Raw genomic sequence first — 25,444 nt, 5'->3', positions numbered from 1 at the left:
ACAGTACGATTCAACTGACGATTACTGACAGTTATTCTCTCAATTAATCAGTTTGTGTTTTGGTCAATACATTGACAGAAAATGGTAAAACATGCACATCATAATTTCCTTTGTTCACTCATACACTCCAACACCCAATCACACTGAATTTACTCCAACGTAAGAGGAAGCAAAACGATGAAAACGTCGCACCTGAGAGACTGCAGCAAGTGACAGTTTGTCACGACCAATCAATTAATCGTTTTAATCATTCCAGCTCTAATAAGTGCACACACACTGTTTCACTGATTAATTAGAGTTTCATTACACCAGCTTAAGCTCCATGTGAAAATAACACAACTTTATTCATGCCAGCTTGGTTAAGGGCTCTGCGGTGCCTGATGTGTTACACCTTCCTGACGCAGCCCCCGTCTACAAATCTATTTCAGGTTCTGTGCGGAAAAGGTTGAGCAGCCTTCCTGCAAGAAAAAAAAAATCACCCTGAGATTAAATGTCACTTCTGAATCTCGGCTGAACCAACACAGTCTCTCCTCCCCGTGACACAAATACACAACAGCAGCCGACAGCCCTGAAATATTCCGCATGCCGCGTGTAGAATGTCAGGGTGTCCATTCACCTTTCAAGCTGAGAACAACCTTTGACCTTCGATGCCCTTCTCCTGCTCTGCCGATCACATCCAATCAAAAAGCTTTGATTGTCGAACCCTCTCTCCTCCCCCAGCTGTCATCCAGTGACCTTTGTGACCCCGCTTGTTTCTGGAGGTCAAGAGCCTAATTTGGGATGGTGATTATGCAACAGGTTTTCCATGTGCCCCCGAGTTTCAGAGATTACCAAGGCGACAGCTCGGGGTCAGGGGTCATGGCAACCCCCTGCCGAGGGATTCATGGGAAAACCAAGAGCTTGACGGTAGCCCCGCGTCCCTCTGTTGACAGAGCGCGCTGGGGCTCGTGAGACATTTGTGGGTTAAAAAAAAAAGGTGTCCCGGGTTAGATCTACAAAGTCTGCAAGGGGCATTTTAGCAGCTCCCTTCAGACCACTAAACACGTCAACGAGCCAGCCGTAGGAACACGAGGAGCACCCGCAAGGAGAGCAGTTCAAAGGCAAACACGCACACATGGCTCCAAGATGAGTGAGCGCTAAATGGCACAGGCCGGCTTCACATGACACACATGCGCGCAAACAAACCCATTAAGTTGGGTGTCTCTACATGTACAATAGGTGGTGCCACCGACTGTAAAAACACATCTGTGGCCCGGCCAGAACCACACAGAACCACAGCTGCCACCCTGAACTCAACAACAGCATTACAACATCTGAGGTAGAGACTAAATCTGGCATTTTGTGTGTTTCGCCATTCAAGGAAAGCCGTATTGACTTGGATTGATGACGTTAGACAGCGGTTAATGATGAAGGTGTCTGATATATATGTCATTGGAAAAACATTTAATTAAACAGTTTCCTTTAATTCAAACAAGCCCAATCCAATATTGTAAAAAACTATTAAATCCAGATTTTTATTTGGATCTACCTTACAAAGAAAGTAAATTAAGTAATTATTAACTGCCACCATCGGGCCAACTGTTCTGCAAAAACCCAGATTTTGAATATTAAATGTATGCAGGAAGGTGATTCTAGCTCTCTTGACCAGGCTCCTGCTTTCTTTGATATGGTGTGGCTAATTTGCGTATCTGATATTCCTGTCAAACCCACCCGGCTGCAAAGCCTCTCCCCTCATTCTTCATTCTGACCTTACCATTCCTCGGAGGGACGAGGGTCAAGTATCCACGGACATTTTGATGAGATAAAGGAACGAGAGGCTCTAACCTCTGTGCTGATTTGCTCTATTGTTGAGCCGTGAAAATGCAAGCTGCTGGCACAGAAATCTGAGTGGATACAAGATGCTGATCAGGGCAAAGTGAATTTCTTTCCGGTTAGTTCTCCCGTGTCACAGCAGATATTAAATGCTGACCCAAAGTGTTGAGGGGAGGAGATGAAATGAGGGGGAGAAAAGAAACAACAGCAACAACAAAAAAAACCCACTGACCTTCTTTATGACACTGTCCAAAGTCTCTGGGCGGCTGATGTCGAAACAGATGAGAACAGCATCTGAGTCAGGATATGCCAGAGGTCTCACGTTATCGTAATAAGATGAACCTGTGGATACACAATAACATATGGCATAAGGTCACGGCGCCCTCTGAGAAATTCCTCTGTGTGCTTGTTTTAACCAGCTTAACCCCATGAGGATCTTCATCCCAACCATATGGCACATTCTGTCAATTAGAAACATGCTGCAGGTTCCCGGAAGGGAATCTTAAGGTCATTAATACATGGATAACCCATTAAAGCAGAGGCTGTGACATGAACTTGGACACGCTACTGCTTGAATGCACTCTGCAGATGCAAATGAGTCTTGATCTTAACAGTTCTGTGCACATATTTGAGTATCTTTGTCTCTTGGGCTTCCACACAGCTGTGGCCTCCCTTTATCACAGTGCTCCGCGAGGAATGTCGAGAGGTTTCTTGGAGAAGCAGACACACACAAAAGTGAATCATAGTGGGTTAAGGACTAGAGGACTTGAGCACACAATCCATTATCATCTTGAAACAACAGCGAATGCCAGCACAAAGGCCAAACTAAAGGTTGAACCCTTTAATTCTCTCGTCTCATCCCTCTTCCTGCATCGCTCGCAAACGGTCCTTGTTTTAAAATCTTCCAGGTTTTGTTGTTTTTTTTTTCCCATCCCTCGATTCGATGAGATTCACATGCACTCTCACGCCTCTCCCAGCTCTCGCTTTTCACTTCTGTACCTTGATCAAATTTGAAGGCAGCGTGGTGCCTCTGTACTTTCACAAGCTGCTCGGTTACACGGGTCCTGCTCTCTTACAGCTCTCATTAGGAGGCTTGTAAAAATATCTGGGCTTTCTGGGAAACGTGGCTGTGGCTGTGGTTGTGGGCACCCTCCCTCCCGCCACCCCCTGGGAGCCGGTACAGACCCAAACTCCAACATTTCGACAGCAGCCGCACCCAGGCTGCATATCTTTGCTGACAGGGACACTGACAGGTTTGGTGACGAATCACCTCTTTTTACACTTTCAACTGCTAGAAAATACGCGTAAAACACGGTGGATCCCTTAAGGTCCCACAGGCCGATCATGACCATCTTTATTCTTGATGTTATTGTGTTTCATACCAGACCGGACACAATAGGGCAGTCAGCTGGTTAAAGTGCGGCATGCCTTTGTCTGGCGGGTTAAATGGAGTCTGCACAATGGCGCTACAGCCTGTTTTAGCATCACTATGATCTCTTTGTTAATGATGGAATGAGAGTACGACAATAGCTGCACGCGGCCTCCATCGTTCAGCCGGCTGTCCCATGGTGACCTGCTCCCTTCCCCACTGGGTGCAACGCAACACGCCGCATGTTCCAGATTGATGCTTTTTGTGCCCCAAAGTGAGAAGAACAGCTCTGACGACATTCTGTTTCCCAATAAACATGCAGTTTTCCCATTATGGGCTAACAAATATTCTGAATGTCTATCCAGTCTCACTAGACTTTTTTTGAAAAATGCTTTGTTATTGTGGCCTTCAGTCTTCTTCCTCTCATCTTTTATTGCAGCATGGCAAATGGCATCATGAATCAGGGTTACCACAGTGACACAAGAGGAATCACCCACACAGCTGAAGACGGCATACTGGAAATGTCCGGTCGAGTCTGTTTACATGAATATCATCAATGACTACTGAAATCTTCCCCTACGAAATGGAACGACCCTCCAAGACCCTTGTGCATCACGAGGGTCTTGGAGGGTCGTCCCATTTCATAGGGGGAGATTTCAACTACTAACCCCTTGTAACTCTGAGAGGGGACACTTGAAAACGAGGGGGCAGGGGTAATGGGAATGGGATTGAGCCTTGCTAATGGCGCGTACAACACTGATGCATTAAGATGAACTGGATATTGTGTGGCCCTATTCATTCTCATTAAACTTCCTCACTGTACACAAAAGATCCTTACAGTTCTTCGATCCTCTGGCTGACTCCAGGAGCAAGAAAATTAAATACTAGTACAGCGTTATCTTTCACAAATTGTGATCACCGTTTTAATTGTTTTGATAGCGTATCTTTCATATATATTATTTTAATACCGTACTGACTGGCCCTACATGGCTGTATGTGAAACACAGACCGCTCAATGAAATATTGTTCCCTTCAGCACCTCTAGTGGTCAGAAATGTCATAATGTGGTGCCTTTAAACTCAGCAAGAGCCTGAAGGCAATGTGCTACAGTACACTGACAACCTTGTTTTTCCAAATTTTGAAAGCCAAAATCATATTTTTAGAAATACAGAAGAAAGAAAGAGAATAAGTGTCATTTTTAACCTCTACCTTACAGGACAATATCAGAATCCATTGCCCCCCTCCTCTCCATACTGATTAATCTGTACTGCTGAAAGAGCAGGACTTACACACACACACACACACACACACACACACACACACCCCAAAAAGCCCATCACACAGACGTCAAGTCCAACAGTCAGCAAAGCACACATTGTACAGCGGCGAGCTCTGATGGGTAGTGGTCACACATGAGGTGCTGTAGCTGCTGAAGTTGGTCTTTAGTATGTATCACAGTGCAGCAGACCTGTACTGAGGTTAGAGCTGAAGAAGTAAAGAGACAGAGCATGTGGGGGTGGAGAGGGACTGAAAAGATTTAATGACTTTGATGCTGGCGCGAGGGCAAGGTGCAGAGGCACGCACTGATGGGAGAGGCAAACGGGGAATTAGAGGAGAATCCAGATGAAGGGGACAAAATGTAAGACGACAGAAAGTTGAGACAATAGCGCTCGTTTGATTTAAGATGTAATTAGGGGCCCGGAATGAGGCCGCTGGGATCAATTTGTCAATCCCAGTGATCACAATGATTGGCAGGTCACGGTCACAACAGGCCTTCGTCACAGCGCAGCAATTCAGAGCTCTTCTGCCCTGAGCGACAGGGATGCTACCTCAGCACTTTTTCAAAGTCGGAAAAAAAAAAAAAAGTCCTCTGAGGGGGAGACGAGGAGAAAAAGTGCTGTGTTTTAAACGAGCCGAGCTAGCACAAATAAAAGCCAATCACCATAACCATCAAGAACATGAGGAGGGGGAAGAAGAAAGAGTTTTCTCCTGATTGTAAAATATATCACCTCCATCGCCTGAACTGCCTCTCCCCGACCAGCGCAGAGACATGACCAGAGATAAAAGAGGATGTAGCTGCAGAGGAGTGGAGGTGTGGGGGTGTTTGGGTAGGTAATGAAAGCACCGAACTCGGCTGGACAGATCAAATAAAGAGGTATGAGAGCTCTGGGCTGGCTATTGGTGGAGGTGGCCTGTGCCCATTCACTGTTAGGTGGAACAAAAGGTCAATTGAATTTCAGACAGAGGCGCGATGAGATGGATGGGGCCGGAGGGCGAGGGAGGGGAGCACAGCCTGGCAGGAACCACGAAAAACCATCAAGCCTGGCAAGGAGCGGGACCCCGCCACGCCGTGCCAAGGACAGGGATAAAACACCTCTCACAAAAACCTCCTCCTCAACAATTAGCATTAGCTTGATACAGCGCAGACGATCTCTCACAGTGGAAAGTGGACTTCAGTCTTTATTTCCTTGGGGCTAATTAGCGCTCAGACACGCTGCAGCGGCGCGCAGGAGGCTCCTCTGAGCAGAGGTGATGGAGGTGGAAGGAATGCGTTTCGCGCCAGCCGTCAGTTGAGCTTCATCAAAGGCTAGAAATATCCCAGAGGATGTAGAGGCGGACAGAAACTTAGCGGAGCGCTAATGTACAGTAATAAGGCTTGAGGGTTTGTGGTATGACTTCATTTATGCCTCCTGTCCCCTGACACTTGGACCGCCCCGCCGGGACGATCCGTCTGAAACATGACAGCTCTCTGTCTGTTCACTCAGACTCTGTTGTGTGAGGACAATCAATGACATTAAGCTTCGTCCCTCTCCCTCTTCTCCAACTACTTTGACACTTTTCAAGCAAAATATGAAGTGTTTCGTTAGAAGATTACAGGAGACCTATTGTGCTGTTTTAACTTTTTTCCTTCTCTTCAGTATTTTAATAAGATTCTTGGAAATGTGAACAGTAGTAAAATAGAAAGATACAAAAAAAAAAAAACAAAAAAAAACGGTCCTGCTTTAATTCTGCGACTTTTGTGACAAAACACAACCAGTGTTAACCAGCTGGCACGTAAGAATTGGTGTGGCACAGCTGTTTTGTTGTTGTCAGTGGTGCTGGCTCAGGCATGTGTAAGCTAACCAATCAGTGGAGACTGGATATTAAGGAGGGGGGCCTCCTCTGAAAATGGTAAAAATTGTAAAAAGAAATAGCCAACAGTTTAATTAATAATGAAAATAATGGTTAGCTGCAGCTCCAGGTTCAGGTTCATCACTTGAAGCGCCACCAGAAAACTGCTCCACTTCAAACACATAAAAATCTTCATCAAATGGCTCTTAGACTATTTACAAGTTCACCATTCACCTAAAGTATGGTGTCATGATCAGGGTCTAACAACCACCGACTCCTCACATTTCTCATCATTACTGAGCACGTCAGTAAAATATTTGTTCACTCCCTGCGAAGTCTCTCCTGATGAAAATAAACTTAACAGTGAGACAATTGCTGCAGTTTGACAGAAGATTCCTCAGGAAACCTGTGAAATTGAGTGAGCATCAGCATTTAACAAAGCCCTCCATTCCTCAGCGCATTAATCCGTACCGTCACAGCAGGATTTTTTTCTCTGTCTCTCTCCGTTTGCTGCATGCTCATTGCAGATGCAGCTAAAAAGCAAACCATTATGTGTTAGGGGAGGGAAAAGAATAGTCTTTGCCTCAAGGCTCTCCGATGTGCTCATGCACATATGGCAGGGAGTCAACGGCAACTAACAGCCTCATTAGGCCATACAGACAATGAAAAACACCCGTGCGCATGACGAAGGCAGGGTACGTGGAGGCGCAACCCCTCCCGAATATCGTCAAATAAGAAAAACAGTTAGTGTGATCGAGTTTGCTGCAACCTTAGAAACACAACACATCCAGCGTCACATAAACTGTGTCCTTTTTCTTCTCCTGCAGCTGTTTTCCTCTTGAAACCCACCTTCAAAGCAAAGGCAAAACATTTCAAGTCGCAGCGGCCGAGTATCGTAGCAACCTGGAGGGATGCAAATGGCTTCATTGTGAGGCCCTGAAAGGAAGTAAGGAGGAAGAGAGGAAGAGAGCAAGAGAGCAAGAGAGCGAAGGGATCGCGGAGGCTAATGACTCTGGTGCATTGATGATTAGAGGTGACTAAGAGGAGAGAAGAAGAGGGTTGGGTGCTCCATCCTTTTAAGGGGCTGATGGTCCGGGTGTGCGCTGTGAACTGTTATGGCTTCTCCTCATTCGGGGGTTCTTACTCAAACAGAGATAAACAGACCGTGCTGCCAAGACAGCCTTCACAAGAGGTGGAGTTACTTTGACCCGGTGCACCACTCCGCTGATCAAGACAGCGTGCGTTTTATTATGTGAATATCAGCCTGAAGGAAAACTTTCTTTTACGATTTCACATCCGGAGTCCAATAGAGTTCATCACATACGGACCCAGTGACCTTAAAATTCTCAACTCAAATCTGCCTCCGAAGACTGACATAAAACTAGTGCTGCTAATTCAAGTGGGAACCATATGGAGAAGGACTGCCAGCACTGTTACATCTTTTACAATTTCCTTTTAATTATATCTAACCTTTTTGTTTCATCAGATTCATTGGGCTTTAAATTATGACTTAAATTGTTTTGTTTTATCTTATTGTTACATCTGCTATGCACCGATTTGTTTTTTATGCTGTCCTGGTTAAACTTGCTTCTGTTTTAATCTCACGTATGTAAGTTCATATCTGCGTTGGTCTTGGGGAAGCACTTTGGTGGCCTGACCTGGTGACCTGTTTGCTTATGAAGTGCCATTTGATTAAATAAACTTGAAACTTGATATGAAAATCAGTGAACGGGTACTTGTTTGACTTGTTTGTTGATGACAGTGAACCCGCATGAGTGCAGGCGGCCACGGCACCTGCTAGGCGCCACTGTGCACACAACTGTATCAGAACAAAGGTCATCAAGGTGTTACCCAGGGAGCCGAAGCCTTTCTGAGGTTGTGCAAAAAAAGGTTTAAGACACGCTGGTTTAATCCAAACAGTAAATGTTTAAAACATGTACAAGTGTGTTTAGTAGTTTCACTCATCATGCATTGCCAACACATCATGAGCAAACAAGGCATTGCGCAGTGCTTCCCAGTGAGTCACGTGACTCATAAGAGCATCTGAAATGTATTATATCTTGATCCATGAAACACAATGCAGTGAAGAGTCAATCGCTTGATATTACAAAGACAGACTTCTTGGCTTCAGCGGATTTTTGATGTTTTTGTATTTTATTGACTTCCACGCTCGCTTTTGATGAGATCCAATATTTTATGCACCAGTTCATTATTTCTTCTGAGGGGGAAAAAAGAATGTATCCAGTGTTCGGCAGGGCTGTATATGTGCAGTAAGGATTCACAAGTCTTTTTAAATACCTTCAAAATGTCTAACAATGATGCTTCACATCTGTAGTATTCAACCTGAGGAGGTAATATTGCAATTGCGGCGTTCATGTTACACCATCGCATTAAATGTTGGCCAGACTCTTGCAATATGTAGATGCAAATTACACAAACAGGAGCGTTTATGCGCCATCTGCCACAGCGTTGTATGTGAGAAGCTTGAGGCGGTGAATCTATGAGCAAAAAATAAAAAAGAAATAAGAAATAATTAAAAAGCCTATTATGACGCACCATCAGCTGACCTGTACCCTGGACTGGGGCTTATATCACTGGTTGCTCATGCAGTTTGACCTATAGAGTATACAAGTGAATATACCAGACACACACACACACACACACAGAGGGAGAGATAAAGCTGTTGATCTGTAATGGAGATGGTTGTGTCAAGTTTTCAAAGGCATTAGCACACAGCCGGGACAGTGGAGGTGACACTGGGTTAAATGGCCATTAACCTTCCATGTCTGCAGCCTTCACACAGGGGATATTGATCAAAGCCCCCCGTGCTTTTCCTCTGAAGGAAATGCAGCCTTTGAAGGGCGTCGAGCACCTTTTCCCACTGATCTGCTCTGAGCTCCGCTGCCGAGGAGTTAATGCCCGTGTCTGTTGTCCAATCGCAGGTTGAAACGCCGCGGCGCTGACAGCAGAGGCCGGGGACACAGCGGCGGTGCTGTCTGTCTCCGGCTTGCCCCATGGGTATGGAGATGTAGTGTGTCCGCTTTCAGTTCCTCCTCATCCCCCCCAGCCCCTCTTTTATTATCATCATCAGACACAGACACACTCTCATTCCAACAAAGACATAGCGATGCATTTCATCTCCCCGTCATTTGATCTCGATGTCTGTCCGAGGCGCTGGCTTCATGCTGCGCTTTGCTTTTAAAAAGTCACCATGCTTCTGTTGTTCACTTCCTCTGTGAGTTCATATCTTGTTTAAACCATGCCTCAACTTTGGTGTTCTCCTTCTAACAGTCCGAGACGTGTCTTCATATTTGGTGTGGCACATCGGCGCACATCTCGCCGACGCTCTTCATTCCTCTGAGATGTTCGTGCTTTTAGATGTTACAATACAAACAGTACCCGGCGTTTGTTTTTGTGAGGGAGTCAAGTAGCTGTGAAGGGCTGCTGGCTGTGTGCTGGGAGCACAGGCACAACCTCCTTTCTTTCTTTTTTTCTGTTTTTTTCTTTTTTATCCATTTCTGTGTTTCCCCAAGCTCTGCTCCTCACACGCCAGAACCGCTGAGTCACGTCTAAAGAGCAGCAGCAGACTGTTTGGACAAGATCCACCGAATAACACGGTTTGAATTACAGACCAGAGCTAGTTAAAGAAGAAGACTGAAGATTATCTGTCCTTTGCGCAACCTCTTTCACCACTCAAACCAATCAGTGTCGGACCTGGGCTGGTTCGTCATCCCCCGGCACACACTGCAAGTCTTTTAGCTGTGTGTGTTTTCTTTGTCGGGCTGCTCAGCGTCAACGCATTTATAGCAAAAGATTTCAGACAGAGGAGAAAAGGGGGTGGATCCAGTTTCACTGTTTGAAAAGGTGACCAGTTCAGCCTTCAGGAAAGAATTCGTCTTTTGACCACAATACAGCACCGTTTGGCTTTGATTGCTGCACTGTGCAAACGTCATGTTGATAGTTGTATAATGTAACCAAACACTTAATATTTAGGATAGTTTTTCAACAAAATGTCCGATTTTCATTTTTCAATGCTGAATATTGCAATGGCTGACTATTTGTGACATCACCAATCATGCACGTAAGCCCGTCTCTTGAAATTCCTCACTTAGAATCAGATGCAATGTATCGTCATCCGCTCTGTGTCGGACAGTAAACATGCCAACTGCAAATTATACACAATATACGGTGCGAATGTCGTCATCAACTACCATCCTTCCTTTAAAGTAAGACATTATCCTGCACAAAGGAATTTTAATCAACTCTCAGTTAAACAAAGTTTATACTTGATGGTGAGAATGTTTGGTTAAAACTGCGTTGGCGGTGCCTCTTTGAGCCTGCAGCTTATTAACAGTGCCTCCATTTGGCAAGGATGCAAGTAATTGAGAAAACCACAAGCTGCTTTGAGCATTGTATTTGTTTTACAGCAGTCTTTTTGACAGGCTTTGAGAAAATGCCAAAATGTTTCCTGCCAACGCTGAAAGTCTAGTTTCTTTGACCAAGCGATTGTAATGCCACACTGAATTCTTCTCTGAAAAGCTCCCAGCCCTCCTCAATAACTACCCGCCATCTCTCTCTCACTCACACGGAGTATTGAAATTCATCTCTTTTCACCTGTAAAACAGCAGCGATCACATCCTTTATTCCCATTCCTACACATCATTTCAATCTCGTTCTCTCTCCTTTCGAAACTTGTACTCCCGCTCGAGGATTTTTCATTAAGACTTGTAATAACTCCGACCGCGTCCTTTCTGTCCACAGCTGTCTGTCTGCTATGAAGCGAGAATATTCAGGCGGCACACGAAAGAAAAACCTGTGAGTGGAACAGGACATCTTCTGCTCCCATCAACTCCAACCATCCAAACACATCCCCTATCATGGTGCTATCTATCCCCCAGTCCACTCTGCAACCCCCCCAGGGAGGCCAACAGGGAGGCATGGCACTACTTCAGGAGCAATTTCACCTCCACAAAAGCATCAGCAGCAGTGAGAAAGCGAGCACGCTGGATCTTGTTTATAAATAAAGTCATCCATAAATGATGGGAACTGTCGAGAGTGTGTGTGAGCGAGGTGCAGGTGGCGGAGGTGGGGGGTGGGGGTGAAAGATGGAGGTGAAAGACGGCCTCTCTGCCTGTATCCCCTTACGCTCGGATGGGCTGCAGACGGATGCTGAGAGGGTTTTGCACCCGTGGAGGTGGGGGGCCAGAGGGACTGAGCACTAGCCTGGGGAGCAACAGAACCAGTCAGTGTGGCTGTTTGAAGTAGGCTGATCAAAGCTGGCGCTGCAGCGGGTTCTGTTGCGCTCAGTAGAGGGATTGGACTCGGGGAAAAAAAAATAAAAAATCACAGAGCCACAGTTCCCTGGGTGGGTTTCCTGTCTGACTGGGTGACTGAGGCATTCGCTGCTGCTGAATAGGAACTATTGCCTGGTTCAGTGCCAGCGTGCATCAGGTTTTGTCTCTTCTCTTGTAAAAATCAGTTTTCCCAAACACACATAATGTGTTTCTGGAGGTATTCAGAAAGGAGGTTTGTTGAGGCAGTGAAAACATGCTAGACGGGAGCCCCAATGAGCAGGACTGAACGTATCATTTGTTGTGTATCTATTCATTTTCATTTCATGATCTCTGGGAGCCAATTATTTCACAGTAAACTGGAAGCTGTGTGATCAACCGTGTCGAGCACTTTACCCAAAAACAGAGTTTTCATTTATTGTAAAACGAGAATACACTTTAAAAATTCACATATAGAAGCGCCACGTTCCGCTGGTCAAGTCCATGTGCCCTTGAAGTAACTCCATTTAGGATCAATAACATCCTGCTCATTTGCATCGAGCCATAGATCGTGTTACTTCAGGTCAACGAAGGCAGAGGTCGCACAAGTAAAGAGCGCTTCCTCCATCTCTTAATACAATTGACCAAACACTGAATTAAATCCCCAACAGGATTATTTATATCGCCCGATGTCGCTCGGTGTGTGGCACTAACAGGAGTGCGGCAGCAGTTTAAAAGTGTGACACAGTTGGCGTTTGTGTGCCTGCGTCCCAGAGGACCGCAGTAGGTCAAGTCCCAAGGGTTCCACCAACAAACCTTACTTACAACAAAAAGCCCGGAAGGGTGGGGTGGTGGGTGGGGGTGGGAAAAGCACAGATGTACCCTTCTCCTTCTGTCTACTCCTTCTGTCCCCCTTTTCCAGTTTTCAATCTAGTGAACACTTGCTGCTCTTATAACATGCTCCGAGGGCAGCACCCTCCCCACCCACCCACCCCCCCAACGCTTTCACTCGCTTCAGCTCCTCGCTCCCCCAATCTGTTTGCCTATTGGTCCAAGCAGCTGTTCCGCTTTCCAGCCTTATTGTGCCCCGGCTCCCACCCCAGCGCCCCGTGTCGGCCCCCATTACGCCTCTGGTCAGCTGAGAAACAATAGGCGAGGTCAGGGGTCGAAACTGTTGGAATTCCCATACACGAACCCACTCACACACACACACGCCCACACATGTAAACACGCACTTGTAGGTATTCATTACGCACATTTTTTTTTTTCTCAAATTAAAGCAGCCATAAACAATACTTCCATCATAACAACAAATCAGATGGGAACATGAGAGAGGATTTTTGATGAACCTACAGAGAATTATCAAATAAATCCACTGCTCGCTTCAGCTTAGCGGAGCTTTACTGATAGTTCCAGCTCATTGTTTTGCTGACTTGCCACAGCTTTAATGTTTCGGTTCACTCTAACGACTCTCAAAGTGTCGTTTTGGGCAACAGCAGGCGGCCGTTTTCAGAGGAAAAAAGGTCTAGAAACCACGTGTAAACTCTCGGGTGGCAACTTAGCGTGCAGCTACTGAAAAGTTAGTTTCAAGGTATCTAAAATTGTTTTTGTTTTCCTAAGTTGACATATCATAATATAAAAGCAACCAACAATGGACAACACATATCTAAATACCTCCTGTATTTACAGAACGTTATATCGTATGATTTAAATAATATGCACATTTGCTCACTTGTGAATGAATTATTTTGTGGTGTGACACTCTCCGCTGTTTTTGTCCTTCTTTGGTTTGAATGTGAGGTCTTTGTACTTTGCATTATCTTCATCAGATAAACGCTGAGAGAGCCGAGTGTGGCCCAGATAGTTGTATCAGATCATAATAAATAATAGTCTTTATTGTGCATTCAAACTGCTAATTACAATTCATTCCCATATCTGCCCCTCTGTATTCTTCTAGCCTTTTATGCTTGCCAACAAAACACTTTCATATCTTCGTTTTATCCTTTGATTCGATGTCAGTCATCATGATAGCTCCATCCTCCTCCGTAGGAAGCGCGGCATGGCAAAGGCTTAAGACTGAGCTCGTAATCGGAGTCAGTATGAGCTCATCAAAAGCCCTAAGTGGTCTCTTTTTTTTTTCCACGCAACGTACCAAAAGGCTCCTTTTAATTCTGTCCAGTTAATGTTCACTCCCTAATAACTTATCGCTTTGATTATTCTGTTGGCACATTAACTAAGTAAAAGCCATGCACGGCCTATCAGCAGTGTGCAGTTCTGTTCAGCGGTGGACATGCTATTTAAGCAGATTATACACTTTTTGCCTGGTGCTCAGCATTAAGCTGACAGTGCATGGGGGGGCTGAAGGAATGCGTGGCGGCTCTCGGCTCATCGCTGCATCCACGGTCCCATTTACAGGCTCCTCTGGAAGAGATAAGAGATCAGAGGGAGCTGTATCCTCTGGGGGCCTCTGAGGAGTGCTTGTTTTATTGTTTATGCCCGGTGTGGACATGCATGATGCTCAGTGCGTTTTGTATGCATGTAAAAACTGGACTTATGCTTTTGGGTTCCAGATGGCATCCTGGCCCTTGTGTGTGCTCGAGTACACAGTAGGTGTCTGTTTGAGTGTGTGTGTGTGTGTGTGTGTGTGTGTGTGTGTGTGTGTGTGTGTGTGTGTGTGTGTGTTTCATTTCGTCACTGAGGAGATATTCTGAGCGGTAATTACAGCCTGTGTGTTCCCGTCAGTGTGGCTGGCTGGCTTTCATGCAGCTCTCCTGCCCACCCCCTGCTTAACACGGCCCCTGACTGCTGGTGACCCGAATGCGGCGCTTCGGCAGCCGCCTTGACTAATGGGCTATCGGAGATGGAGAACATCGACTAAGAAGAGAAAGAGGAGGGGATGCGTAAATAGCACAGAGGAGAAAGGTATCTGCCAGCCCACCTCCAAAGAAGGCATGTCTCATGCGCTTCAACCATTCTTGTCTTCCTAGTTTCCACTGTTGCTTCATCTTCTCTCACAGCTACTGTAACACACGGGCAGCCATTTCCTCTTCAGCTTGTTGACCCTTTGTGTAATAGTCTAAGAATATGATTCACGCAGCGCTGAGCTCCAGGGATGGAGCACAGCTGCTCGCCTGCTCAGGAACCAAGACATCCAGCCCAGCAGCGAGGACTGCCGGCTGCCCTCCAGAGTTTCCATAATGTCACACAAACCCACTCAGAGAGAGTCAGGGCGCAATGAAGTGCGCCACTGTGCATGAGACCATCATTATTCAAGAAGTTTAGAGCTGGGGAGGAAATGGGGAAGACGGGAATGACTGGAGCACAGATGGGATTTGTTCTTGGAGGGCCAGTGTAATTAGTTATTTACAATACGAGGTGTGCATGCGTCTGTATTTCTGTAGCTGACATTTTAGTTGTATGCATTCATGTGTGTCTATAGAGCAATTATGTTTCATGAGCTGGAAAATACATTTCAGAAATTGTTTAATGGAAAACCTGCATATTTAATAGCCTCTCAGTGGCTTCTTACATTTACATTTTTTTCCTATTTGGTGTCAAAATGTTTCTATCTATGCGTTGATGAGAGAATTCAAATAATTACAAAAAAATCGAGGGAAGTCTTTGACATTTTTAGGCTCATCATGGAAGCAAACAGTCACTAAAATCCTCAACTATAAAAATGCGATGTGAATGACTTGTGTAAGCACACAATGACGGCCCACACACTTTACCACCCGCAGTGCCTGCTGTTTGATTTCTAGTGCATAAAACGTTTGTGGGCTCCAACCAGTAACTGTAATCCCTGGGATTATCAAAATTCAGCATGCCAGAGAGGCTGCGGGCTCATCCCAAAACTGACGCCAAGGGGCTGAGAGTCAAGGGGGAGCTGGAATATATTCTCTGAGATTCTTCAGTCGAGCCTCTAAGGCCACAGAGGACGGAACGGTTCCCCCCCGCTGTCCAAAAATACCTTCACAGGCATTCCAGTAACTGTCTATAGAGAGTGGAGACCTGGCAGAAAGGTCAGCGTTCAGTTCCAAACCCTGGAAAAATCCAACATGGCAGTCGAGAGTCGAACATTACTGGGTATAATGCACTTGGTTGTGTGTGTGTGTGAGTGTGTGTGTGTCTGTCCTCATCTTATCTTGTACACTACTACAACCATCAGCAGAGTATCTCCTTGGCACAGTCATGAATGCTCAAGGACCTCTCGTGGTTGGTGATTCACATTTTTTGAAAAATCTGTTTCACTGACTTCTGTTTCATACCGACATTGACTGCTGATCAACAGCTGCATCTGTTTGAAATCTTGTTTTCTACTACGTGCACACACACGAGCCAAAACCTGCAAAATTCCCAGGGGACTCCCATTTTTCATTGCCTTCTCCTGTTTTCCTCCCGGGGTCACAATTCTCTGGTATTTCTTCAAATTTCTGACAAAGTTTCAACTCTTTTTTCCCCCCTTTTAGTCATCACAACCTGTTCATGGCGGTGTACAGCTGTCTAGTGTACGCTGTCCTTCTCAGTGAGTGAGAGACTTAGAAAAACTTTCAAGTCCTCTGAGAGGCAATTTGTGAGATTTGAGAGAGGGAAAGAGGAACGGAGACGAGAAAGAAATACTCTGTTTCTCACAGAAAGTTTCAAAGGAAAGGGGCATGCATTTCATAAAAGCTCCCGCATCATTTTTTATCTGTCGATCACAGAGGGTCACACCGACGTCAATCATCACTGAGAAGTTCCCGTCAGAGGGGCAAATTATTTTGCATTCTTTCTGCGAATTACAAGTAAAATTAAAAGGAATTCCTATTTTAAAAAGTCACCAGAATGCTAGTGGCTCTGAGAGGCTTTACAGCAGTGTTATGACGCTGATGTCAACCTGATGATGGTGCTAGAGGGAAAGTCAGGTCTCACTGGGAGCAACAAGAAAGTTGTGTAACATTCAAAAACACCTGTTGGATGCTTCCACAGGTGAACAGGTTCACTGGTGACAGGTGATCATCAGCAGAGTGTCAGAGTGCTCAGTCCTCCACAAGCAAAGACGGGTGAGGTTCACCACTTTGTATCAAAAAACACAGTTGCAAAAGGCGTATTACCACGGGGGCTTGGAAACTTTTTGTCGCTGTTGTCGCTTATTCTGTTTGTATAAACTGTTCCGGATAGCCATCATGTTGGTGTTCGAGATATTTCAGTCTGGACCAGGATGGACGGAACAGATGGTAACAGATTTATTCATCGAGCAAAATGCTAAAGATCGATTGTTTTCATCGTCCAAATTGTGAGGATTTGCTGTTGTCTTCCTGTGGTTTAAGTTCTGGGCTGTCAACCGGACAAAAAAAGCTATTCAAAGACATTGTCGTGGGGTCTGAGAAGCTGTGATCAGCTGTTTGCAATCAATAAATAACACGTTAAAAACAATCTGGAGGGTGCTGCTTCAGTGTGTGTGTGTTCGTTTAATTATAAAGGTAACAAACAGTTATATGGAGTTAGAGCATTTCACCAGGCTTACACTATCTTCTGTTTACTCATTACCCGAAACTGTCATGCAGCTGTTCTCCCCCCCCCAGTGCAGGGGAGTGCCTCCCAGCCTGTTATGCATCATCAAAACAGGTTTCGTTTAGGCAGTTATTGCCCTGGGCTGCTTCGTCAAAGAGTAGGAACAACTCTCAGGGCTTAGGCTTCAAAATAGTCGGTCCTGTGAACAACAGTTGAAAGGATGTCGTCATCCTCCCTCCAGGATGCTGACAAAAATAAACAAAAAAGGTATATTTGCGGTCTGTGGTTTTGTACGCAGCCACCTTTCCAGCAGTTTGTAGCGACCACCTCAACTGCATCGCTCTCAAACCGGGAGAGGTAAAGAGAAGGAACATGAGACTGTTTTGGTTTTTAGTCATTTAACGGTGTGTCTAAAATGACAGTAGTGATTCAGGAAAGGCGAGCTGTAACAGCCAAGAGCAGATAAGGTTATCTTCCTGATCAGTACTCTGGTCTTTTCTGAGCATCCTCTGGCTCCAGTGTGCTATAAGTCTGAGGGCAGCGGGGAGGAGAGGTGGAGGGTTCTGTTGGTTTTATTTCTGCTCTGCGTTGTGGTTGTAGCTCACTCATTCTCTATTAAAGATTAATCAAGCGGAAAGTGTTGAGGAAAAGGAAAGCCAACTGAACTCAGCATGTTTTTACAGGCCTCTGGATGCCCTACTGGTCGAGCGCGCTGAGAATGTGGAGTTTAAAGAGCATAAAGACACCAGGAATGTTATGAAAGTCGAGTGTGAGAGGAGGAAGACGGCCAGACTGCGACTCTGAGCCGGAGCTGGGAGTGGTGCTACACGCTTGTAGTCGTGCATTCGTCTCTCAAGTCAAAACAAAGAAAAAAAAAAAAACATACTTCTGACTGTAAAAAACAAAAGACAGCTCTGTCGTGAGAAATGAGCCTTTAAAAAAAAAAAAAAAACAACAAAAAACATTGAAGATGTTGAGAGAATATCTCATGTGAGTGGGGAATCTCTCTTCACAACCTGACATTTTCATATAAATGCATGTTTTTGTGCTCTCCATCACTGACTGTGCAGCAAAATAGGGCTTCAAACTACCCGTTTCGTGAAAAGGTTTTTATATTTGTTGTTGTGAACACCCAGTGTCAGGCAGGTCTTCCGCAGGAAAAATCCTCCACTGCACAGCAAGTGATGCGTTTCATGCTCCCAGCAGCAGCAACAGCACTTTGTTTGGAAACAAATACAGAAAGAATTGGGCACTTACAATGGGAGGCAATAGCCAACACTGCCAATCAGGCAAAGAAACTCAACAAAAAAAAAAAAAAAAAGTCACATTTTCGCCGACAGAACTTCCCAGAATATGGTCTGAATGACAAGTGATCCTGGCAAGTACAATGGAAAAAAACCCACTACAGTTTGAGTGATTAGTAGCAAAGATGTGAGCAAAAGACTAAAGAAAAACACGATTCCTGCAGATTGCCACTTGAAAGTGCACTCCGTCACGACTGAGGAGAATTTAAGGGATCCAGTCTTCATGTGAGAATCAGGTCAGGCATCAGAAAGGCAGTGGAGAGGAGATACAGGAAGAAACGAGAGTGTGCTGCTGTAAGAAGTTTGGGGAAACCCGGGCCTGTCATGACTTGGACTTGTAAAGAAATAGCACGAACTCCTCTTAGCGGGGTATTAGTCTGAGGCGAAAGCTGGAGAGAATCTTTCCCAGGCAAACTTACCATATTGGGAAGAGGGGAAGAGTGCATTAATGCCTCAGGCTCGATAAAAAAACCCAGACTGGCTGACTACCAATGGCACCCATGAGTGTAGACAGTAATCACTAATGGCCCTCAGACAAGTTATCACCAAACCACATTGACATTTTGACTACTTAACAGCTTGGGTTGCTTTAAAAGTCGATTGAGACACACCTCCGCGCAACAGTGAAACAGACGACGCCATATATCACTGAGGATGTGGCGGCTCTCTGGTGTAACATGAACGCACACAGATACAGTGTTTTTCTCATTGGAATTCCATTTAATCACTTTCTAATTGATTTAATTCTCTAGATGGTCCGGAGCTGAATGCTGAGCAGAACATTAAAAAAGAAAACGTATCTCAGACTTGCCCTGTGCTTCCCACTGTGTATTTTTTAATGCTTTTTGAAATACCTATTAATTTAAAGCTGCAGCACACACGCACAGACGTACAGATCTGTGCTCAGTAAATGACCTCAATTAGATAAACACCTCACCCCAAGATCCCGCCCATCCTGCAAGGAGTAGACCTTGCGGAGGAACTGGAATTAATGAGACCAAACTAATCAATGGCCGACTTCCATGCTGCAACAACAAATGCCGGGAGCATTTTTAATGGCAAGGCACATCTAACCATGCCAGAGAAATGTGAACCAGGCGAGACGCAAGCTGTTTAAATAGCCTCGCCTCGGAAAGCGATCAATAACTCTTTGTGAACAGAGCCAGACCGCAGCAGGCAGACTTCACCAGCAATTAAAAAGGCAGACAATACTTTATGTGAAGAGGCTGAAAGCTTGGATGTCAGAAGAAAAAAAAATAAATAGCTGTATATCTGCGGTGGAAGTGGTTGTGGCTTTGGAAGAGCAAGCTGAGGATTGACTGATGCAAATGTCAGGTCGAAATGAAGTTGTCCAGTGTAGTGAATAGGAATCGACCAATTATCGGCCTGGATGATTATCGGATCTGATATTCTTTTTTTTGCTTAGTCTGCTTGGTGCTAAGATAATTTAATTAAAAACTTGCTGCACTGGCTCTGATGCAGGGCCTCTCTCTGTTATGAAGTCACTAATCACAGTCTCATTCCGTGTCTTTTTCACCAGGCCGTCCGCATCAGAAAAAAAAAAAACAAAACAAAAAAAAAAAAAAACGACCCTATAGACGACTGTGAAAGCAGCTTATTACAACCCCTTTTCTCCTCGTTTAGTGACAACCTCTACTGGCCATAGTAATTATGATGGCAGCGGAGGAGGAAGTCAGGCAAATTAGTATCAAGAGTGACAAAGTCTACATAGGAAGGAGGTCAGTGATGGATGGCTGGTCAAACACAGGATGTTCTCCCAGGAGGGCAGGGTTTGTGTGACCAGCTGTTAACGCTGACATATATTAAGTACGTAAACACATCCCTTAAAGTTAGTTACGTGAGTGATGTGACTGAATGTTACTTTCACGCAAAGCACGATGTTTTCTAAACCTAATAGTACTTTTGTTACCTAAACCCAGTTTTTGTAACAGAGTAGTTTTTATTGCTTAAATTTGACCAAACCGTGACTGTTGTGACATTAAGAATAGTCCAACAGTCATAATACAGTATGTCATTGTTTGTGAAATGTAAGTGAGCATGCTCTTATTTTTGACAGTCTTGCCATACTTTGCAAGTAGTTTTTGAGACACGGAGCTCTTCACATGCAATGCTGATGCTAAAGGGGTAAGTACAGCATCACAGTTCAAAGCTTAAGGCCACTGACCACGCTGCAGTATCTGACGAGGTGGAAGTGAGAACATGTTGTCTCCTTAATTACCACTAATCAGTTTCTCCTGTAACAAAAAAACCAAAGAAATCAGTCTGTATCTAGTCCTGAAAGTTTTAGCCAACAGAAAGTGGCACAGCACAATTCTTTTCCTCATTTTCCAAACACAGCTGCTGCTGGAAGCCCTGTGATGTGCTTGCACTGGTTTACTGTTGGGAGCAACTTTGTGGATACAAAGGGAAAATCTCTGTTGGCACACAAGTACCATAATAGGTTCACCCATTTTGGACTTTACGGTTCCCTTTTCCATGAAAGGTCAGCCCTGTCAAGACAGTTTTCAAGTGGCCCACCGAGGGAAATCACAGTTCACAGTTTACCCAAGTTCATCCCTGTTCTAAAGCACGTAACACATTTGCCTCACCTCCATGAGTAAATCCACTGATCGCAGCAATTCCTCTGAAAGAAATTGATTTCAGTCTGAGTTTCACTGTCATAATTGATAGTGTGACCATGTCTAAGAGCCTGGGCACTAAACTGATGTGACTGCCTCTGCCGCTGCTCGTGTACATGACAGAAATAAAAAATAAAAATAGAAAAAAAAACAGAGCAAAAAGGGGAGCTGAAAGATGAGAGGGGGTGAAGTACTACAAAGAATGAGTGTCTGAAAGATGAACGAGGGGAGACATGCTATTTTCTTCAGATGAAAGCCTTTTTTATCCAAGTGTGGGCCAATTATTTTTCTTGTTGAGAGAAAATATGAACATCTGTGTTTGCTGTGAATCAGTGAATAATGGCACAATTGCACAAGGACCTTTAAACACAAGCACCACACACATACACACACACACAAACACACACACGCACACACAGACACACACACTTGCCCTGTGGCTTGGGTGACGTCGTGTTTGTAGTGGCCCGGGCGGCGGCTCCTGGATGAAGATTAAAGACCCACGCTGCCAAAGGTGGTTTAGGGTTTTAAAGATGGACAGAGGCATCATATTCCCACTACAGCATTAGGCTCTTACAGCCCAGAGATAAGGAACTCTTCTAAGTTGTGGCCCCCGGGGCCCCAGAGGACCCCGACCCCTGACTGACACGGAGCAGATTTACTCTCCGGGTCACTTATGAGGGCCAAGGAAAAAACAACATTCTCTCGCTGACAGGCCATGCAACATAAAAAAAATTAAAAAAAACTCCCATCATCGCTCCCAGATGATAGTTTTAGCTTTGGGAATGTTTATGGTAAAAAAAAGGAAATCCCCCTGGGAAGATCCCGTATTCAGTCCTCCGACTGGCCGGCTATGTCACTGGTCAGATAGCTGACAGGAGCCTCCAGCCCGAGATGACTGTGATGGGATGCAGATCACAGGGTAGCTCAGAGCAGTTAATCCATCCATGCTGACAAAAGTTGGATGAAAGAATTGCATGGCTTTCTATGCAGGAGCCTCTCTGATGTAACTGGCTGCCTGGTGGCTAAAACCAGCAAGAAGCACATTCACTCACTGGATCACATAAGAAGTCACTGACCGGACAAAGCAAGGATGATTTGTTTTCAGAGAAAGTCTCTTCATGATGGCACAATACTGCCGACATGGATTCCTTTCTGTGGAACATTAATGTTTCACACTGACGTCACCGGCGCTTGTTATTCTGGAGGATATCAGCATGTTTCAATCTTACATTTTTAAACGCTTCAGGAATTCTCTTTCGCGCGGTAACGCTCCTGAAACAACATTTACGAGATCGAAAGTCACTTAAACTTTCAGCTGAAAACCTCGATGGAGGAATGTGGAAAAAAACAAATGTAATGAATGAATTTCTTTCAGGGTTAAAGCAGAGACATGCTGTTGGCAGCTGTGTAAACCATGCAAACATCACTCTCTTTATATTATTGATTCTTTAAATGGTGTCTGAGTAACATTTTCCAACCCAATCGCCAGGATAAATGTCAGGAATGTACCTTTCTGCAATCCGCTCAATTCTCAACGTTAGGTTGTGGCAACACTGTAACTTTGTTTGGTTTTGGAAATGATCGTGGTTTTGGATTGACCTGCTTCTCTCTGCACAAACACACAACACATCCTCATACCTTAACCACTGAATTGTGAATTTTCCAGCAAAACATCAACAGGCAAACAAGACCTTTGTTGTACCTTCATAGTTTGGGTTAACCCTCTGTGCCAGTTAAACCCAACCATCTATCCCTAACACTTCACCTGACTTCCTCCTTTGCTGCTGTAATCATTACCACTGGAGGTCAACACCTAACAAGAAATGGAAACATACTTTGGCTATATGGTCATTCATCTCATGATGACGGGCAGAGAACACAGCTGGAAAATGTCCTGACTTCTCACTCAAAATATTCAGTGCTTTCGAGTCTACAAATGTATAAACACTGTCAGGAACAGTGGTCACTGGCTTGGAAACAGTCTTGTCTTCCTCCTCCACCATCCCCTCCTTCTCATGAACCAAAAGTCAGTTCAGTTTATGCAATCAGAACATGGTATGTCATGTTTTGTACAATACGTTGATGTGATTTAATGAATCCATTTAAAATCCCAACATTTTCCTTTATTGACTATTGACAATATCAGAGTTCAGTATGAGAATGTCTCAAAAGGAGGAAAACTCAAACAAACCAGCAGTACGACCAGATGCCAAGTATCTGCCCCAACATATAATAATACACTAAGACACCTTAAGACTGTCAGTAATAAGCAGGTAAGTCACCATAACCAGTGAACGTGGGGGTATTATTTCTTAAATCTGCAGTAATAACTCTGCAGACAGCTGGAGGAGGATTTGCCCAAACTTCTCTCTGTGTTTGTGATAAAATGTCATCAGTCAGACTCTGATGAGCAGGCTCAAACCATGAGGGCAGTTACTGATCCCTTGAGGCACATCCTGTCTCAATTATCCACGCCTGCGCCCTTCTCTCCCCCTACAGTCGCCTGACCCCAGGCCAGAGCATGGGAAGAGCCAGCCACACACAGTGGACAGCCGAGGCAGGAATGCAAACACGAGGCACTGAGAGACATGGCTGGCATGGCACCGGAGTTTCTTGCAAAGACAACAATCATAAATAGCAGATGCCCTGCGCTGAAAAAAAAAAAAAAATTGAAACCAAAAGACATCCATGTGATGTTGGCAAGGTCAAAGCAATTTGTCAAAGAGATGACTGCTGGGAGAGAAAAAAAAAAAAAAAGTTGGTGAGGTGAGTTGGAGCCAGTCCTCCCACGGTCGTGGGGCTGGGAGTGGGATCGATGTGATGTCAGCTTTTTAAGAGACACACATGAAGCTGTTCTTCTTACCTGACGTGTCCCACATATTCAGCTCAATCCGGTGCTTGTCTATCTCGAAACTGGCTGTGTAGTTCTCAAACACTGTGGGCACGTAGTTCTGAAAAATGCAGGATTTCATTGGCGTTATTGGCAGAAGAAAGAGCCGGTGTTTACACAGAAACAGACCTCAGAAGATTAAGACTGATGTGAATATCACATTTGAAATGATGCAGCAAGCAGAACAATGGCAGATACATTTCACAGGGAAGCCAGTGTAAATCCCTGTGGGTTTGTTTTAGAAACACTGTGATGTTAGAGCAGAGGAAGACAACGCCTTAAAGTTTTATAGGCAGTGCTGCAGACACAATAAAAGTCCATTTAGATACTACAGGACTATTCTAGTGATTTTACAGGCATTCATCACAGTTCACTCTCCCCCTCTGCCTCTTGTTTTAACATTTATGAGAGCAGGTGGGTGAAACCTGCAGAACAAGTTCAACTGACTGCTCCACACACATTTCTCTCTAAATTAAAAAGAAAAGGGAGACTTAAGTTGAGACTTTGGTTAGACCTACCTCTGGATAGCAGTCCTTGGCAAAAACGTGCAGGAGCGCCGTTTTCCCACATTGCGTGTCCCCGACCACCACAATCTTACAGCGGCTGCCTAGACTGTCCATGGTTTGTCCGTCTGAGGTGTGTTCTTGACGCGGGGATGGATTGCATCCAGCATCCGATACGAGCCGCCGCGGAATGGAAGACGGGGGAAAAAAGGAAAAACGAGCAAATACATGCGCCGAGCCGGTGCGCTTTATCCAGCTCCTGCCGTCCGACGCGCAGCGCTCAGGTCCCGCTGACAGACTGACAAAAAACAAAACAAAACCGGGAGCAGGGAAGCGCACAGCCCTCCCTGGAAACTGCTACTTTGATTACTGGCCACGCCTTCCTAATATCCACACGTCTGAGTCCCATCACTCAACTGTAATAGGCTGCTTTTATGGGAAGTGAAAGATCTTTGGGACAATTGTTTATAGAGAACTCATCCTGTAGTATCTGGACTATATTTGCTTTTGGAACTTATATATTAGCCGCCTGTTGTGCCCCTTCCAAATAATTTAACACTGTGTAAAGAAATATAAGAGGGACTTTGATAAGGATTTCTAATGTTATGTTGACATCAGGTCCACAGGACTATAATATGAGAAAACTGTAAAAAAAAAAAAAAAAAAAAAAAAAGGTTAAAGGAAAAGTTGATCCAAAAAAGAAAACTGAGTCATTATCTACTCACCCCGGTGTCGATTGAAAGACAAGTGAAGTTTCATAATCCACAAAACATTTCTGGAGCTTCACAGTAAAACAGCATTCTCTTACACAACTGAAGCAGATGGGGACTTGTTTTAAAATGTAAAAAAAAAAAAAAAAAAAAAAAAAAATGTAAATAAAACCTCAAAATGACTCCACACAGCTGTCCAGATTAATCTCTGGAAACCTCAAGAACTTTGTTACGACCCGCCTCCGAAGGTCGCAACCAGATGGGGATTTGCGCAAAGGCAAACATTTTAAGGTATATTTTATTAAATCAAAATAGCCCAAATCAGAATGAGTGAAAAACT

The 25,444-nt window shown here is 44.7% G+C and overlaps 1 protein-coding gene across 1 annotated transcript in view; it reads right to left on the bottom strand.

Moving 5' to 3' along the window:
• rnd2 (Rho family GTPase 2) overlaps positions 1-25,444 on the bottom strand; it is a 29,314-nt gene extending 3,870 nt beyond the window's left edge. The window contains exons 1-4 of the mRNA XM_037089885.1: positions 25,120-25,444; positions 24,410-25,038; positions 23,865-23,952; positions 2,045-2,154 (exon numbers count right to left, since the gene is read on the bottom strand). Of these exons, the coding sequence (XP_036945780.1) occupies positions 2,045-2,154; positions 23,865-23,952; positions 24,410-24,511 (300 nt within the window). The 5' untranslated portion in view covers positions 24,512-25,038; positions 25,120-25,444. The remainder of the gene's footprint in view (positions 1-2,044; positions 2,155-23,864; positions 23,953-24,409; positions 25,039-25,119) is intronic.

This window comes from Acanthopagrus latus, chromosome 23 (genome assembly GCF_904848185.1).
Source record: "Acanthopagrus latus isolate v.2019 chromosome 23, fAcaLat1.1, whole genome shotgun sequence".
Taxonomy (NCBI): Eukaryota; Metazoa; Chordata; class Actinopteri; order Spariformes; family Sparidae; genus Acanthopagrus; species Acanthopagrus latus.
Note: the sequence above shows the minus strand (reverse complement) of the source record. Positions and strands in the feature narration are given on the sequence as shown.